The sequence below is a fragment of the Falco naumanni genome, chromosome 20, assembly GCF_017639655.2.
Source record: "Falco naumanni isolate bFalNau1 chromosome 20, bFalNau1.pat, whole genome shotgun sequence".
Classification (NCBI taxonomy): domain Eukaryota; kingdom Metazoa; phylum Chordata; class Aves; order Falconiformes; family Falconidae; genus Falco; species Falco naumanni.
The window spans coordinates 154,583-171,419 of NC_054073.1; the positions used below are offsets into that span (position 1 = coordinate 154,583).

General features: G+C 59.8%; 2 protein-coding genes across 2 annotated transcripts; one reads left to right on the plus strand and one right to left on the minus strand.

Annotated features, from left to right (window-relative positions):
- Positions 1-5,427: 5,427 nt before the first annotated feature.
- LOC121080085 (ammonium transporter Rh type B-like) lies at positions 5,428-11,412 on the minus strand. The gene is made up of 10 exons (XM_040577946.1): positions 11,177-11,412; positions 9,577-9,763; positions 9,039-9,189; positions 8,740-8,887; positions 8,485-8,651; positions 8,125-8,262; positions 7,812-7,945; positions 7,515-7,636; positions 7,107-7,180; positions 5,428-6,865 (listed from the first exon to the last, which is right to left on the minus strand). Exons 1-10 carry the CDS (start codon positions 11,355-11,357, stop codon positions 6,800-6,802), a joined length of 1,368 nt encoding a protein of 455 aa, XP_040433880.1. The 5' UTR covers positions 11,358-11,412; the 3' UTR covers positions 5,428-6,799.
- Positions 11,413-13,519: 2,107 nt separating this feature from the next.
- HAPLN2 (hyaluronan and proteoglycan link protein 2) lies at positions 13,520-16,754 on the plus strand. The gene is made up of 6 exons (XM_040577945.1): positions 13,520-13,832; positions 14,060-14,173; positions 14,433-14,783; positions 15,017-15,133; positions 15,253-15,438; positions 15,571-16,754. Exons 2-6 carry the CDS (start codon positions 14,086-14,088, stop codon positions 15,852-15,854), a joined length of 1,026 nt encoding a protein of 341 aa, XP_040433879.1. The 5' UTR covers positions 13,520-13,832; positions 14,060-14,085; the 3' UTR covers positions 15,855-16,754.
- The last annotated feature ends 83 nt before the right edge of the window (positions 16,755-16,837 follow it).

Genomic DNA, 16,837 nt, shown 5'->3' on the forward strand with positions numbered 1-16,837 from the left:
ACTCCGTTTTTAAGGTGCTTTACCACGAGTTGGATGTACAGACATCTGCTACCGAGGGAAAGTCTCCTGTTGGTGCTGTAAAAATGTGATTGACGCTTCAAAGCGTGGGGCCCTTCACCAGACCCGGCGAAGTCCTGCAGGGTGGGCTGCAAGGGCAGGGCCAGCAAAACCACGGCTGGGAGCCTCGGTGGTTCACAGGCTCCTGCCTGCATGTGGAAATTGCACGGGTTTAGACTGGAATTGGTTCAAGCCCCACTTGTGCCGTTTGCGCTTTGGGGCTCTGGTTGCACGTGGGACCAGACGTTACTCCTATCCCCTTTAAAGAGCAGCTGGGATTCATCATGGATGATCTACAGAACGTAAAATATTAAATATCTACCTGTGGGCAGGAAAACTCTGCAGTCTAATCTCGGCATCTGATGATTACAGTATTCTGGGACAAGAGGAAAAGTGAAGGGAAAATATTAGTGCTTTGGAGGATTATGCTGTAACTCCGCAGAGTCCCTTTAGCCAGCAGTAATACCCACCTTGACATCCATCTCGGGTGCGGTGGTACCTTCGTGCAGCACAACTCCGGATTGCTGGCATACCGCGTGGAGCGCCTGGGATGCGGCTAATGCTCCGTAAAAGGGATGGGGATTTTGAGGCAGCTGATTTGGGGCTCTTTCTCTTTGTTTTTAGCCTGGTTTCTGCAGAAAAAGAGATTTCTGCTGTCACAAAGGTGCGTCTGTCATTTCTCACCTCCCTCCCGGGAACTTCTGAAATGGGATGACTTCAGCCCCATTTGGCTCAGTGTCAGTTTTTGATGCCCAGGCTGTGGGGAACTGCTTTGGGGCTTTGGTTATATTTGTTTTACAGAAGCTCATTTCTACTCTTGGCTCTAAAAAATCAGTTTTTACTTCAAAATAAAAGGCTGGTGAAATGTCGTCACCCTTCCTTTTGGTGAGGGAGAGGAGAGGGGTCCGTGTGGTGGGAGTTTGCCAGGGTGCAAACTGCAGATGCCTCTGCCTGGGGCTGTTGAGCTCTGCGGTTAAGGAAGCGTTAGAGCATCTCAGTCGAAGGAGTCTTCAGCCCAAGTGGCCATTTCTGAAGGATCCTCACACCTCTGCTCCTGCCCACGTTGAGCCAGAGTCGGGTACTTGCCTGTCCATCGTGGCAGCTTTTGGGCAGTGATGTGGGGGAAGAGAAAAGGGCAGGCTGTGATTGAAACACTCAGCCTGGGTGTAAACCGCTTTTCAGGTGGCTCATGCCGGGAGGGGAGGGGGCAGCGGGTCGGTCTCTGCCGGAGCAGGGAGAGGGGCTTCCCGGCATCGCTTCCACGCTTGCCCTCCAGCCCACTGGTCATGCCAATTTGTCACCAAGCTGGGCTTTCAATTAAACCCCGAAAGGAGGGGTCAGGGGTTATGCAAACACGGTGGTAAAGGCCACTCGCCTGGAGGGCTTTCCCGGGGCCGCTGGTGCCGGCCCCTTGCTTTACACAGTCCCAATTGACCCGGGCTGAGGGCCGGCATTGTTCCCCGCGCTCCATTCAAGAGGCGGTTTGTCAATAAAATTGACCTCTCAGCTCCCAGGGATGCTGCCACCTCCTCTTCCTCCCTTTCCCACCAGGTTGGCCGGAGCAGAGCTAACAGTCCCTCCACGGTCTTCACGCCCCTGGACGTGCCGAGGGTGAGAGCAAGGATGGGAGCACCAAGACCACGTGCAATCACGTGCTCCCTGCAGCAATCACGGCACCTTCTTTTCCCCTTGTTTCTTTTTTTATTACTCTTCTCTGCCCTTTGGTCTTTCGCATCTGAGGGCGGTTTCCAGCCAAACCGCTCAGTCACATCAGCGCAAATGCCGAGTTCATTCATCCTCTCCAGATCTCGTTCCCCTTCCACAGCTCTTGCAGCCGCTCCCGGGAGCATCCCGCAATGGTTTGCTGTCCATCACTGCTCGAGTAGGGTTGATGCAGGGACCTGGAGGTCTTCTCCAGCAGAACCAAGCCCCGTTGTACCTCCCCATTACACAACTGAAGCCCTACGCGGAGCAGCATCTCTCCCTACCGAGCCCTGTGCCCACTGGCACATCCACCTGCTCCAGGCACAATCCCACTTTTTGGGGAGGTGCGAGGCTTCCCGGTGGGTTTGGGCGGTGGGACCGCATCAGCCGCTGCTCCTGCACGCTAATTGTGCTGGGCAGCCCTGCAAACAAGCAGTGCTTGAACCTGCGAGCCTGAGGAGGCCATTTCAGCTGCAAGATAAATGGGTATCGCAGAGCAAGTGGCAATTAGCGTGGGTAAAGAGCCCCTTAGTGACTGTCCCTTACATAACACCTTTGTTCCAGGCCCTTCACTTCATATTCAGTTTGTAAATAAACTTGACTCCCCGTTTTCCTGGGGCCCTTATTCCCTTCTTATTTTATTTTATTCTTCTTTTGAACCCGGTGAAGAACGAGCCGATTGTTCACCCGTGGGGAGATGCGGTGCTTTGAGGTGCTGCCCAGCCCTGGCGTTGTCTGCTCACCCCGAAACGGGTGCTGGCAGCAGCGAACGGCAGAGCCACCCACGCAGCCGCCACGCCAGCGATTTTAATTGCTTTGCCCCCACTGACAGTGCCTGGAGGCTCATTACGCTGCTGGTGATGAATGGGGGCCTGAAAAATGGGGCTTTGTCACCGCAGTGGTTTGAAGGTAGTGGGGGCTTTCATTGGGGGGGTGGCTTGGCGGAAGGACTGAGCTCTGCCCCCCAAGTTTGGGGTCAGGGAGGGAGTTTGGGGGACTCTGGATCAGCCCCAAGGCAAAGACCCATCTCCAATTCACACTGTATAACTCGCGGGTGCTGGGAGGCTTTGTCTGCACCCACGAGTGGCCTCTGCCACGCTGGCAGCGAGAGGATGCTCCAAGGCACAGTGGGATGCACCTCGGTGTATTTGGGGTGCCCGGTCCCAGGCTTTGGGGAGCGAGCAGGGCTGGATGACTTTCCTGCCTTTAGCCTGCCCTCTCAAGCTGTGGTTTGCTTTTCCCAGGTCCTTTTCCAAGGGCCGCTTGGGGAGTCATCGAGATGTGTAGTACCATGAGCGGCGGCTCTTCTCCACTGCCTGGGCTCTTCCCTCGCCGCGGCACGGTGCTGCCAGTCTTTCAAGTGGCCCGATGCTGGTGCTGGTGATGCTGTGCCGCGATGGGAAGCCGTTGGGCGCTGCTCTTTGTTTGTCGCGGGGATGGTCGGGCCCCTGCTCCTCTCCTGAGCCTTCCCTCTCCCATATGGTGCCCATTATTAGACGTGTGCACCAGCCTCGTCTGACAAGGAGCTTTACAGGTGTCGCCTGGATAACGATTCACACTCTAACGAAGGTGGGAAAGACGATTAGCTGGCTTTCCATCAAACAGCACGCAGCATCAGCTGGTCCGGGGGGGGGGGAGGGGAGGGTGGGGGGGGCTGCGGATTTGTAAGGACACGTATGCAGGGAGCTCAGGGAGCTGGGGCTTTGTCCTACCTCTAATTCCAATGGACTCTCAGGCACCTCTTTGTGTGCCTTAGTTTCCCCAGCTGTAACAGATAGATGTTGTTATTGCTTTTCCTTGTAAAACACCCTTTGAGCAGCTGATTGAGCTTCTGCATTAGCAAGAGGTGATTTAGGCAGGTCTCTCGGCAGCTGGGCTGCCGCAGGAGAGGGCAAGGGAGCTGTCAGTCAGGGCTCTCAGGGGACAAGGCTGGCAGAGGGGAGGGGGCATGAATTAAATGAACCCCCTGGAAGCCGGGATGCGGTGTGGTGTGTCTGGAATGTGTCCTGCAGGCTGTGAGAGCCCCGCGGCATGGGGAAGGGGACCCTGGTGCCAGTGTGGCAAGGGCAGGTGGGCAGGGCTCGCCCTGTGCAGATGTGTCCATGCCCTCCCCTGCCTGCGTGGTGGTGGTGGGACCTTGGGCTTTTCCTGCTGACGTATTTTATATAAAGACTCGTGTAGCAGGCAGGTCCCAGCATCCCCAATGCCACATGAGCACCGTGCACCCAGCCCCTGCGAGCTGGCAGAATTTCTCCTCCAGCTCTTGTCACATCTTGAATATTGCTGGAGGGAGAGGTGGAACAGGAACGTGAGAATAAAACGAGGGTTTCTCAGTTACCCCTTGCTCTTGTGCCGGGAAAGCGGTGCTGTCTCCCGGTACGTCAAGCTGTGATCTGAGGGCGAGCCCTGCTTTGAAAAGCCACAGAGCAGAAAGCTCCCCTTGGGGCTGGGGAAACTGAGGCACAAGCCGCGTCTGGCGCCCAAACCACCCTCAAAGAGGAAAAGGTGTGAAGGGGGGGGTCACCCAAGCTTCTTGCGCCCTGCCGGGGTGCGATCATCACCCAGCCCCTGCCTTGACCCACCGTGTCCCGGGACAGACCCCCGGAGCTGTGGGCAGAGCCAACGCTGCCTCTCCCCGAGCTAGCAGGGCCGGCGGGATTATCTGCTTAGCTGCACCATCTGTTCCCCAAACTGCCATCATTATGTTCAACTTGGGAAGAAAACGGCCCCTACAGAGAAGCAATTTGTTCACTGACTAAACCTTTCAGGCTCTCGCCGTCCGAACCTCTACCCTCACCGCTGCACGGGCGAGCTCTCCGCTCGCGGCCGGCTCGCTTAAACAATCTGCGGGGAGAGCGGCGGTGCACAAGCTGGTCGTGCTGGTAAATGGGAGTGGGGAGGGCGCAGGGCTCCCCTAATCCGATTACAAAACATAACAGTCTTTCAGAGGGGATGGGGGAGAGGAGGAGGAGGGAGGTCCGTTTCACACCCGACCCCTACGTCTGGAGGTCTCGCAATGATCTCACTGGAGGGGCTTTTCTTCCCGGCGCAGTGGGTTGCCTTTGAAACGTGCTGCGAGGAGATCAAAAAGGGGAAAGGGGCTGTCTGGGAAAGAGAGGGAAGAGGGCTGGGAAGGAGGTGAGGTGGGGAGGGGGTGGTGTGGGGCTGGGGGTGGTGATGGAGCCTGGCACCCACTTGCTGGGGCACCAGCCCTCGTGCCGCTTCTCCATCTCGTATCGTTCCCCCACGACATGGCACCGGGCAGCGGTGCATGCCACCGGGATGTGGACACACGGGACGCGTCCTCCTCTGTGACCTCAGCGTGGAGTGGGGCTGGGGTCTCCTCACGGAGCGGGGACAGCAGAAACCCTCCCCAGGGCTTGCATTGGCAGCAGGGACGGAGCCCGGCGGCCCACTTCCCTCTGTTTTGCTGTGGAAACTCAGTGGCACCAAAGCATTTAGCAAATGTCTTGGTTTCACCAGGTTTTCTGTGACAAACAGCTGAAATTGGAAAAGTTAAAGCGATGGTTTGGCTTATTTCGAAGGGAGACGTTTTTGCATTTCTGCTATGGAGCAATGTGTGGGACTCCGTATTTTCTCTAATTTGATTTAATTCCTTTTAGAAAGGATAAAGAGCCCTGTTTAAAAATGATGGTTTATGATCAGCCTGCAACCACATGATTTTTTGATTATTTTTTTTTTTTGCATCTTTGATGTAATCATTTTTTTAAAAAAATAATTTCTATGTTTCAACAGCAGCAGGTATTACAACAAGACAGTCCCAAATGTGACCGCTTTGGCTGGGTAGCAACCCACTTACCCCAAACCTCGCTGCACTGGCCCTGAACCCCTTGTCCCCGCTGCGTGGGCTGGGGCTGTGGCCCCCTCCCCGGGGGACAGTGCTGGCAGCTGGGGACACCTGCGCCCACGGGAACCCCACATGGCGAGCGCCAGAGTCTGGCACTGGAGGTGTGAAAGCGTCTGGCAGCCTCCCTGGGTGTGCTGGAGGTGGGTACCCCCAGGGCCGCCTCTGACCGGGGACCCCCAGCATGGCCACTGTCCCCCCCCAGGGCTGTGCCCCTGTTCCAGGTGCTGCAGGACACCCCCTTGGTCTCGCTCAGGCTGCTACATTCCCAGGGTGCTCAAACCTGCTCCGGGGTCCTGGGTGCTACTGGGGGTCCTGGAAAGCAGGGGCACCTGGGGGCTGCAATGACCACAGGAGCACCCCTCTCCCAGTGGCGGTGCATCCTGGGGGACGCTTTCCTGTTTTGAGGAGGGGGGCTTTTTCTTGGTCCCAGTCCCTGGTGCAAGGTGGTAAGGGTCCTACGCTGGGGACCCTGGTGCCACCCTGGTCTCACCCCTGGGTGCTGGCTGCTCTGGGCTGTCGCAGCTTCTGGTGGCCAAAGCTCCAGGAGAGTCCCTCTGTCTAGGGGAGAGGGACAACTGGGATGCAGCAACCCATGAAACCCACCGCAGGGGCACCAGTCTTTAGGGTGAAGGGGGTCTTGGGGGCTTTGCTTTCCTCCCTGGAAAGAAACCTGAAGGAAACTCAGGCAGCAAAGCTGGGCAGGTGCCGCATGAATTCACCGGCAAATCCTGAAGCTACAAAAGATCTATGTGGTTTAATTGTGTACAAAAATGTCTGTAGAAAGTTTCTGCTGCTCTCTGGGGAGCCTGGTATGCCCCTTCCCCAACACAGCCCCCCTCATGCCCTTCCTCTCTCCAGAGAGCAGTCGATGGGGAAACTGAGGCACGGAGCAGAGCTAAGTCCAGACACCCTGAGGTGTCCTTGGAGCAAGCCAGGTCACTCCTACAGCAAGGACCTGTATCACTGCAGCATCTCTTCACCCTGCAAAGACCTGTGGGCACCCACCTGCTCCCAAAACCGCTGGGACCAGGAGGTGGCTCCTGCATGGGGACAAGCCTGGCTGTCTCCGGAGCAGACTGCTGGGACATTCAGGCTGCCAGAAGCTATCTGGCACTGGTGATGCTGGTAGAGGGTTGAGCCTGGTGGTGCAGGACCTCACCAGCGGGGTCATTAGACCAAGGTGCTGGTGCCTGGTTCCTTTTCGCTTGCCCTGGGGTCACATCCTTCCTCGGGCACCTGCACCGACGCAGAGACATGGAGAAGGGCAGAAATGGGCCTCGTTTGGGGCAAATCGGGACTGGATGAGGGGGGCCTAAGGGGCTTCAATGAAGCCGTCTCCCACCCTAAATGCTGCTGTTAAGAGGAGGGAAGCGGGGGAAGCATCCAACCCCTGCTGTCTGAGGGCTGTAAAGCTCTTTGAGGGTGGGTGGTTTTTTGGGGGGGTTGGGGTTTTTTACCAGCAAGCCCTCAGCTTTACCTGCCAGAGGACCGTATTTTCCAGGCACGGCGTGTCCGGGGGAGATCTCAGCCCCTTCATTTTCAGGACGGCTCCTGAGGATGCCGAAAGCCGGGCGAGGGCGTCTGAGAGCGGGGCGGCCGCCCCAGCCCGGCTCCTCTCACCGGGCTTCCCCTGACATCTAGCGGCAGCGTGGGGCTGGGCTGCTCGAACCCCGGCCCTGGGGGCAGCCCCAGCCCCGACCCCGGCCCGGAGGGGACCCCCAGCCCCCGGGGACAGCCCCAGCCCCAACCCCAGGGGGTTTGCGCAGCACCGAACCCGCTGCGCTCTGCCCGCCCCGGTTAATGGGGAGGGTCCAGTTCGGGGCTGGTCTTGCTTTTTCCCCCCCAAGTCCTTCAATTCCTCGGACTCACCGGAGGCAAAACTCACCCGTGAGGCAGCCCCCGAGCGTGGCGAGCAGCAGGGTGATGGGCAGGGCGCAGAGCTGGCAGAGCGCCTGGCCGCGGGGTGTCCGGCTGCCCTGGGCCACCAGTGGGAACACCAGCTCCAGCCTGCAAACCGGAGTGGGGACAGGGTTTTAGGGAGGCAGGGAAACGGGGGGCTCCACTTGTGGTTCTGGGGGATGTGCTGTAAGGGGGTGCGTGGAGCATCGCTGATTTCAGGGGTCGTGGTGGCCCCAGCTTGGCGCATGGAGTCACTGGCACCCCTGGTTCTGCCTCTTCTCACCTGCCACCGTAAGCATCTGCGGTGGCCAGTGCCGCCAGCAGTGTCCCCAGCAAGGCGCCCAGGATCCCTGGCAGCCCGTGGACGTTGTGAACCCCACACGTGTCCTGGATTTTCAGCCTGGAGCACAGGACGGGCTGGGAAGAGCGTCAGGAAGAGCCAGGGTTCGGATGGGGGCTGCTTGCCCAGGGATGCTGTGCTGCAGCTCGGTGCTTTGGAGGGTTGGGGAGCTGCAGGTTGGCAGTGCAGCCTCCCCCAAAGGCGGGTGGTCCCCCGACTTGGGACCGGTGTCCTCGGCTGTCCCAAGGTGACTCACCGTGAGGAATCTGAAGCCAAGTGGGGCGATCAAGCCAGCCAGAAACCCTGCGCTGAGGGCCCCGAAGGGGGTGACCAGCATCTCCCCAGCCATACCCATCACGGCCGCACCAGCCAAGGCAGCATCCTGGATCTGAACCTGGTGGAGCAGGATGTGGGCAGGGGGATTGGCTGCGTGGAGGACACCAGCATGGGGCTGGGGTAATTTGGGCTTCCTCGGGGATCACACTGGGTCTTAATGAAGCTAAGAAAGCCTAACGAGCACCCCCTTTTGCCCCAGGGTGTATACATGCTGGCTGTTCCTGTAGGATGGGATGCGGGTAGTGCATGAGACCTGGGTTTGTCCCAGGAGAGGACCTACCGCCCACAGGGTGCTCTCCTCGTAGAGGACAGGTGAGAGGACAAAGGTGGCCAGGGTGCTCGCCGCCAGCGAGAAGTAGGTGTTGAGCACTGCCCAGGGCTCAGGATTGTCACGGATGGTGGTGGCTGAGGTGAAACTGGGCCAGAAGATCCACAGGTAGATGGTTCCTGCGGGGAAAGGGAACAGGTTTTGATGTTAGCAGCGATGGTCCCTCCACCATGTCTCTGACTCAGATGTAGGATTTGAGCTCTGTACCGATGACAGCAAAGATATCTGGCTGGTGGCCTGTGTCTTGCTGCTCTTTCCTCTTGGCCATATGGGGCTGGTGCAGGATCCGTGAAACCATCAAGCCGAAATAAGCACCGAAGGTGTGGACGGTCAAGGAGCCCCCGCTGTCGCTTACCTGGTGAGTACAGAAAAACACTGTGCAAGAAGCGGGAAGGTGGGATTTGTCTCTACAGACAAGGCAGGTCCTGACCTGAGGACTCTAAACCCATGGCCACCTGCTTTCTGGTGCCACCCCCACCCCCCACCCCCCCCAATCGGTCACTCACCCCCATGAGGCTGAGCAGGATGTATTCATTGAGAGTGAAGAGGGTGACTCCCAGCAGGGTCAGCAGCAGCAGCTGGGCAGGGTTTACCCTGCCCAGAACAGCTCCGGTGGAGATCAGCACGGCCGCGGTGCAGAAGTCGGCACTGACCATGCTGGGAAGGAGAGGGAAGGTGTGGGGCTGGACCCAGTGCTGCTGGAGGGGTGAACACAGGAGGGGAGAGCAGCGTCGGGGGGATGGGAGCTGAGCCTGCAGCCTGGACCCTGCATCCCACTGCTCCTGCGAGCTGAACAGGCAGCCTGAGCCTTGCGATGCTGGTGACGAAGGGACAGCTGGGGCCAGTGTGCCCCCCTAAATGCCTGGCTGTACTTCCATGACCCTTGCTAGTGTGGTCCCCGAATAACCCAGAAGCCTGATCCTCCTGGTCCTCACCATCCTCCTCCAAAGCAGAGCTGTGAGTTTTACAGAGGAGGGAGCCAGTGTGCCAGGGCTGGACCCAGGACGACGGCAGCTGGGCAGCAGCAGCTCCCTCCTGCCTTACCTCTGAGCTCCCACGTAAATTTTGCCATTCAGGAAGAAGGAGAAAAAGCCCTGGATCAGTACAGCCCACTGGATGGCGAAGGCCACGATAAGGATGCTGATGGCCACGCTGCCTGGCCCGTAGCGGCCAAGGAAGGCCACCAGGAGCCCAAAGCCAAGGAGAACTTGGAGGTGGACATTCCGGAAACCTGGCAGAGGAGAGGCAGAAGGATGGGTCTGGAGATGTTGAGGGCAGGCAGCCACCCTCCTTACTTGCTAGTCCCCCCGAAGGGGCTCTGACACCCCCTGCTCCAGCAGGTTTTGGGGACCTGAAAGTTTCAATCAATAGAAATCAGCCTCGCTCCACCTACATGTCTCTGGAACCGTGGTGGATCTGGCCTTGGATCTCCCTTGGAGATCTCTAGCAGAGAGCGCGAGCGGGTGTTGCTTGTGCAAGTGACAGGTAAAGGCCTCCCCGCCTGACGTGGCCCCCGCCAGCCTTTGCGGTGGCTCCTGGCCACCCCATTCACAACCGCCCTGTGCAGATACCTCGGTACACGCACGTGGTTCATCCTGCAGCCCAGAAACCTCTTGGGGTGGCCAGGAGCCTTTTGCACCCATTTACACCGGTGCAAAGGTAGGTCTGAGCTATCAGCCACCCCCCTGGACCTCTCTGCCGCCCCTGAAAACAGCCCGTCCCGCTTCAGGGGGTAAGAAGAACAAAAGGGTGAACGGAAAAATGGGATGAATCTGATGGCAAACCAGAGGAGGGGGAATGTGATTCTCGCTTGGGCTAAATGCCCTTTGCACCCTTCGGCAGTGCTGAGGGTTGTGTCCCATCCTTTACCGTGTGCCAGAGCTGTGAGTCACTGCCTGTGCCGGGTGGGGTTATGTGGGCAGGTGAAACCGGGAGAACCTGCCTGCTGCTCGCTGCCTGCCTGCTGCTCGCTGCCTGCCGGGAAGCTCGGCTCGGCCGGGCTCCCCTCCCTCAGCCAGGGTGCTCCAGAGGCTCCTCTCCACTCATCTGCCTTGCCCTTGCCTTGGAAAAGCCAGGGTCAGTCCCTCATTCCCCAGCTCGGGATGGGCTTCACAGCGATGCCCACCTGCAGGAGGAGGGTGCCAGCGGGATGGCCCCCCAGCCCCAAGTTGGATGCTCTGGCAGCATCGAGGGAGCCAGATCCTCCGTGGAAGGAGCCCAGTGAAAATCCCTCAGCACTGCAAAACCCAGCAGGTCAGTGGGAAGCTTTGCAGATCCCCAAAGCTGCTGTGCTGCCCCCCTGGGGGGTGGGGGGACAATCCCAGGTTTATCGCTGGGCTGAGTGGTCCCCTCTGTGCTCCAGCTGCTGAAATGCATCTTCCAGACCCAAATATTTGGGTCCTGGCTTTGTCCAAGCACGTAGGGAATCCTTGCAGCACGTCTGCTTTCCACCTGCCACCCCCTCCTCAGCGGGATGCACCGTTATCCCAACCCTGGCGCTTGATGCTCCCCCTCCTCTGTTCTACTCTGGAGCTGGATGCTGTGACAGGTCTGCAGCCTGGTGACATCCCATGCCACCCCCTCAGCAGCACCTGGGGACCAGGCAGAGCCACGCTCTGTGCCCACCCGAGGCTGGGGTACTCACGAGGGTGCTGAAAACCCGAGTCCTGGTTTCTCCAACTGCAGTTCAGCTGCTGGGAGCAGAGGCTGGGGCTGCTCTCTGGGCTGTACCTGACAAAGATGGCAAAGAGGATGATGGTGAGGATTTGGAGGAGGAAGCACAGCCCGGAGAGCCGGAGCCTTGAGGCAGCAGTGTGCTCAGCCATGCCATGGGGTGCCCAGGGCAGGCAAACTCCCTGAAACTGGGGAGACACGAGGAGAGATGTGGCGGGGCTGCAAACTCCGCCTGCCAGGGCGGCTGCCAGGTCCTGCCCTCGCCTCGGTGCTGCCCACGGCTGGAAGAACCAGTTGGGAGCGGGACGGTGCTGCCAACACGGAAACCCTGGGCTGGCCGCCCTCACACACCTTGGCACCTGGTTTTGCCACAGCAGGTGGCTCGGGCCACTGTGCCGGGGCAGGATGCAGGGCTTTTGGTGTCAGCATCCATCTCGGCGGGGTGGGATTTGGGATACGGGGGGAGTCGTGGCTGGGGGACACCTGAGGTTTCAGCCTTTCTGGAGGTTTGGCACAGGAGAGACGTGATGGTTTGGGGGGACTGGGGCAGGCAGAGGAGATGGAGGCTGGTGCAGCAAGGACGGTGGGATGGACCCACTGAGAGGTGCTGAGCTCCGGCCGGCTCAGCAAAGCCAGGTTTAAACTCCCTGGTCAGTATGAAAAATGATGGTTGAGGAACCTGTCGGTGCAGGGGTTACCTGTGGGGCTGCGTGGGGAGGAGAAGAAGCTGAGCCTTGATAAATGAGGGCGAGGAGCAGAGCCAGAAGCTAACAGCAACAAGTCTGGGGGGAGCTGGAGCACATTTGCTTTTCTTTGGCTGCTTCTGCTGGTGCAGAGAGGTGTTTGTAACACACCGAGAGCGGGTACAAATCCCAAAAAGGGAGAGGGAGAGAAAAAGGAGCCGAGAAATAAAACTTGGCATGTGTTTGGGAAGTGACGGGTCACTCCTTTCCACAGCGCCAGGCCAAATGATGATCTCAGATAAGGAGCATCAGGCTGGGGTCATGCCCTGACGCCAACAGGACCGGGAAGGGGAATGAGTCACGTTTGGAAGCCCTGGCAAGTGTCCTGCGCCGGGCTGTGGTTTTGTGAGAGCCAAGGGGTAGAGCTGTTGCCTTCACTTGGGAAAAATGCAAGAAACCACTCAGCTCATTCGTGGTACCACGGAGCTGGGAAAGAGCATCCACGTGCCAAGGAGCCCTGACTCAGCCCGGGGCTGAATGCTGCTGGGGGGCGAATCGGGATCCACTTTTGCAGCAGCGGGCATGGGAAGTGTGATGGAGGGAGATCACAGGTGCTCTCTGAACAGCCACGGACCCACAGAACAACCATGGGGAGGTGCGGGAGAGGAGCTTGCGGTGCTGCTGCACTTTCGCCTTTCTCAGCGTGGGGGGAGGAAAGCTCTGATCACCTTTTGCTCATTAAACTGAGCCAAAGCACTGACCGTTTTGAGCTGGGAGAGCCTCAGAGGCTTCCAGTCCAGCCTGCTGGCATCAAAGTTAGGGCAGGTTGTTGCACTGAAGTCTGTACGAGCAGCCAAATTGGAACAGGGGCTGGGGGCAAGGGGCCAAGGAGCCAGCCCCCACCCTGGTGCTGCTTTACCCCCCGGGGAGGTTTGTTTTCTGTGCCGTGCGTGCCACGGAGAAGCTAAGGATCACTGTGTCCTTTGGTGCCGGGGACAGACGCTGCTTGTCTTGTGTTTCCTTTGAGAAGAGCTTCCTCCACCCTTGGAGATGGACCCTGGGGGAGGGAGAAGATAAGGGAGCCCAGAACACAGCCCCATTGTGTGGCCCTGTTTTGCTCCTGGCAGCATCCCGGCCCCAAGGTGATGACAGGGAAGCCTCTGTGAGGTCTTTTGAGCAGGGCAGGATAACACCGGTGGGGTGCAAGAGCAGTGGGCCCCCCACTTGCGCAACCTGCGGGAGCCCCAAAGGATGGGAGCAGCATCCCCCCATCAGAGACTCATGTCTCCCCCGCCATTCCCCATCTATTAACCCTCGCCCTGATGTCTGCAGGAGCAGAGACCACCCGGCGCTGGGGGCTGATGCCGAGGGGAGGCTTTGCCAGCCCAAGGGGGTGCCGGAGCCCTGTGTGGTGCTGGCGTTTTCCCTGAATCCCCCGACACTGTGGCTTGGAAATAAAGAGATGTTTGTTAGCCGGGCGCGCTGTGTTTTGCCGAGCAGAACAATAAAGAGAAAGATGCTCACAATGGGAAATTGTGCTTCCTCCTCCCCGTGCGTTCCTCGGGGAGGTGTTGGGGGGGGGGAGGGAAAGAAAAAAAAAAAAAAGATAAGAAAGCGGGAAGAGACAGCGACAGGGCTGGGAGCGAGGGCACGGCCGGTGCTCGCCGCTCCTACGCGCCATGGGAGCGGGCGTCAAGGGACCGTGGGGCCGCGGGGCTGCGGGGTCATTGCCCACCCCAGGACGGTGACAGGGCAGGGACCGGCTGGGAGCACCCGCTCGCCACCTCCCTGTGTCCTCTCTTCCCAGATTTGACCTTTCCAGAGCCTTCGGCCCCGCCATGGGGTGGCTGTGACGGAGAGGGGACACAGTGGGCACCGGGGCAGGACGTGCGCTGGAGGCGTTGGATGGGAACGGTGGCTTCCCAAAGGACACAGCTGGGGACGGTAAGAGGCACGGGGGTGCCGGGGAGGAGGGTTGGCGTGTTCTGTTGGCTCGATGTCCTGCGAGATGTCCCCTTTGCACAGTAAATGTGGGTGAGCCCCCAACAGAGCAGGGCCACCCATTGGCCCCGTGGCATCCCCGACAGCAAGCACTGCAGACGTGTCCTCCGGTCCCCGCCAAAGCTGGGATACGTCCCGCTGTACGTCCCTGACCCCTGCCCTCCCCCCAGGCACCGTCCTGCCCCCAGCTCTAAGGATGCACCGGCTTCTCCTGCTCAGTTCCCTCTGGCTCTTGGTGGCACCCCCAGCATCAAGCATCTTTCAGCGGCCAACGGGGAGCCCAGGTAGGGAGCAGGGCCCAGGGGGAGAGCAGGGTGCTGCTGTTTGGGGTGGGTGCTGGAGGAGGGAGGTGATTCTGGGGGGGGGGGGGTCCAGCCAGGGTAGGGGCTGAGCTGTGCATCCTGGCAATTACAGGAGGGGGGAAAACAAGCCAGGATGGATGATGGAAACCAGGCTGGAGGCGCCTATGAGGGTTGAGGGGTGGTGGGGCCGCAGCAATGCTCCGCAGTAAGCTGACGCTGAGGCTGCCCGTGTGTGCTGCAGCCCCCTCCCACCTGCAATACCTGCTGGAGCCCCTCCACACCACGGTGCACACGCAGCGGGGTGCCACGGCCACCCTGCCCTGTGTCCTGCGCGCCCTGCCCCGCAACTACCGAGTGAAGTGGAGCAAGGTGGAACCAGCCAACTACCGGGAGAACATCATCATCATCACCAACGGGCTGTACCACAAGAACTACGGGCCACTGAGCCCACGGGTGCGCCTGCGGCACAGCCACCGCTACGACGCCTCGCTCACCATCACTGATGTAACTCTGGAGGACGAGGGACGCTACCGCTGCCAGCTCGTCAACGGGCTGGAGGATGAGAGCATCTCACTCACACTGCACCTCGAAGGTGAGGCTGGGCTCCCTTCTGCCATATGCCCCGGGGATTTGGGGGAGAGCAGAATAGGGGACCCTGGGCTGGACTGGGGGTCCATGGCTGGGTACCTCTACCCGTTGTGCCCCCTGTTGCAATGCCCTGTACCCCAGCTTTATCTTCAGCACTAAATCCCCGGGGATGATAAGTCAAAGCCTCCTCGGGGAGAGCATCTCCTTCACCTTCCATCCCTGTCCTCGTGTCCCCAGGCATCGTCTTCCCCTACCAGCCCAGCAATGGGCGCTACAAATTCAACTACCACGAAGCCAAGCGAGCCTGTGAGCAGCAGGACTCCCGCCTCGCCACCTACCAGCAGCTCTACAAAGGTGAAGCATCAAAAACAACAAAAAAAATACCAACCCTCATCCGCACCAGAACTCGCCTTGTTGGGCACAGGAGTGGGGAGGAGGGAGGTGCCGGTGCTGAGCCACCTCTCGCCCTGCAGCCTGGACAGAGGGTCTGGACTGGTGCAACGCCGGCTGGATCCTCGATGGGACCGTCCACTACCCCATCATCAACTCACGGGAGCCATGCGGTGGCCGCCTCCTCCTGCCGGGTGTCCGGACCTATGGGGCCAGGGACAAGCAGAAGGACCGATTCGATGCTTTCTGCTTCACCTCTGCTCTTCAAGGTAGTGCTGGGGTCCCCTGTCCCTCCCACTGTGGCACTGAGCCCCAATACCCACCTGGATTTGCATCCAGGCTTGTCCCCAGGAGGTCATCTGTGGTGGCCGCTCACCCGCCGTGTCCCCATCCATCCCCAGGCCAGGTCTACTTCATCCGGGGCCACCTAAACTTCAAGGAGGCTGGGCAAGCGTGCCGCAACCACGGGGCTGCCATCGCCAAAGTGGGGCAGCTCTACTCCGCCTGGAAGTTTTCCCAGCTGGATCGCTGTGATGGGGGGTGGCTGGCGGACGGCAGCGTGCGGTACCCCATCACCACCCCCCGTGAGCGCTGCGGGGGGCTGCCGGACCCCGGCGTCCGCAGCTTTGGCTTTCCCAGCAAGGAGCTGCGGACCTATGGTACCTACTGCTTCGTGGGGAAGTAGGAATGCTGGGCGGAGAGGTAGGCTGAGCAGAGGGGATGGTGGTGGTGGGATGCTGGCCCTCATCCCCCCCGGTGGAGAGCTTGAGGGGGCTATGAGGGGGGGGGGGTCTTCCTGGGATTTCAGGTCGTTCAGGCATCCTCCAATGGAGCAAGCGATAGAGCTGGGTTTGGATGCTTGGTGCATCCTCTGCTGCAGCTGCTCCCCATGCCCCAGCCTGCTCTGGGGCTCCTTGGGTGCTGGGGACTCGCTGGAGAAGCCAGACCCATTGCTGGGCCAGGAAGGGGGTCTAATCCAGCCCCCCCAGCAGGCAGCACAGGCTTCCCACACCCCAACCCCGGTGCATCGCTCGCCCCATCCTCACTCCCCGCAGCCACAAGGACTCTGGCTGGTGCAAGTGCGCTGGAGGGCCGGGCATTAACGAGCGTGACTAATGGAGTTTCGCCTTCTCAATTAATAAAGCTGCACGGCAAAGCCACGCTTTCACCTGGCCTCCGCCCCCCAGGGACCATCTGGCCCCTCAACGAGGGGAATTTGACAAAGACTTGCCACCTCAAGCAGGGGAGTAGCCAACCTGGCCCCCCCTGGCCACCCTGTCCCAGGGGTTATCAGTGTTCCTGGTGACGCACACCGGGGGTTTCTGAGTTTTGCTGCTTGACACAGCCAGGGAGAACTATAAAAAGCACCCGGAGCTGGCACGGCACAGGGGGAAAACCAGCGTGGGGAGATGCCAGCATCCCCTGGCACCTGCGAGGTGTCCCCCAATGTGCTGGCCAGGAGCAGCACCCCAGCCTGAGCCCTGAGCGATCCCAGTCCCACCAGGATGCAGGGGCACTTTGGGCTGTGCCGCCCCATTTCTGTGGTCCCTGGGGATGCTGCTGTGCCAGGGGTGATCCGGCTCCGCGGTGCTGGTGTGTGCTGCCATGGTCCCCAGTTTGGGGCTGTGCAGCCTACCCTTTCGCACCCCCGTGCCGGAGCTGCCCCAA

Bases quoted from the DNA above. Each gene is read 5' to 3' on its own strand.
- HAPLN2 (XM_040577945.1), top strand. From the start codon at position 14,086: ATGCACCGGCTTCTCCTGCTCAGTTCCCTCTGGCTCTTGGTGGCACCC. The intron at 14,784-15,016 runs GTGAGGCTGGGC...TCGTGTCCCCAG, and splicing joins ACTCACACTGCACCTCGAAG to GCATCGTCTTCCCCTACCAG. The intron at 15,439-15,570 runs GTAGTGCTGGGG...ATCCATCCCCAG, and splicing joins CTTCACCTCTGCTCTTCAAG to GCCAGGTCTACTTCATCCGG.
- LOC121080085 (XM_040577946.1), bottom strand. From the start codon at position 11,357: ATGGCTGAGCACACTGCTGCCTCAAGGCTCCGGCTCTCCGGGCTGTGC. The intron at 7,946-8,124 runs GTGAGTCACCTT...CGCTCTTCCCAG, and splicing joins TTGGCTTCAGATTCCTCACG to CCCGTCCTGTGCTCCAGGCT. The intron at 6,866-7,106 runs GTAAAGCTGAGG...GCGTCGGTGCAG, and splicing joins AAAATACGGTCCTCTGGCAG to GTGCCCGAGGAAGGATGTGA.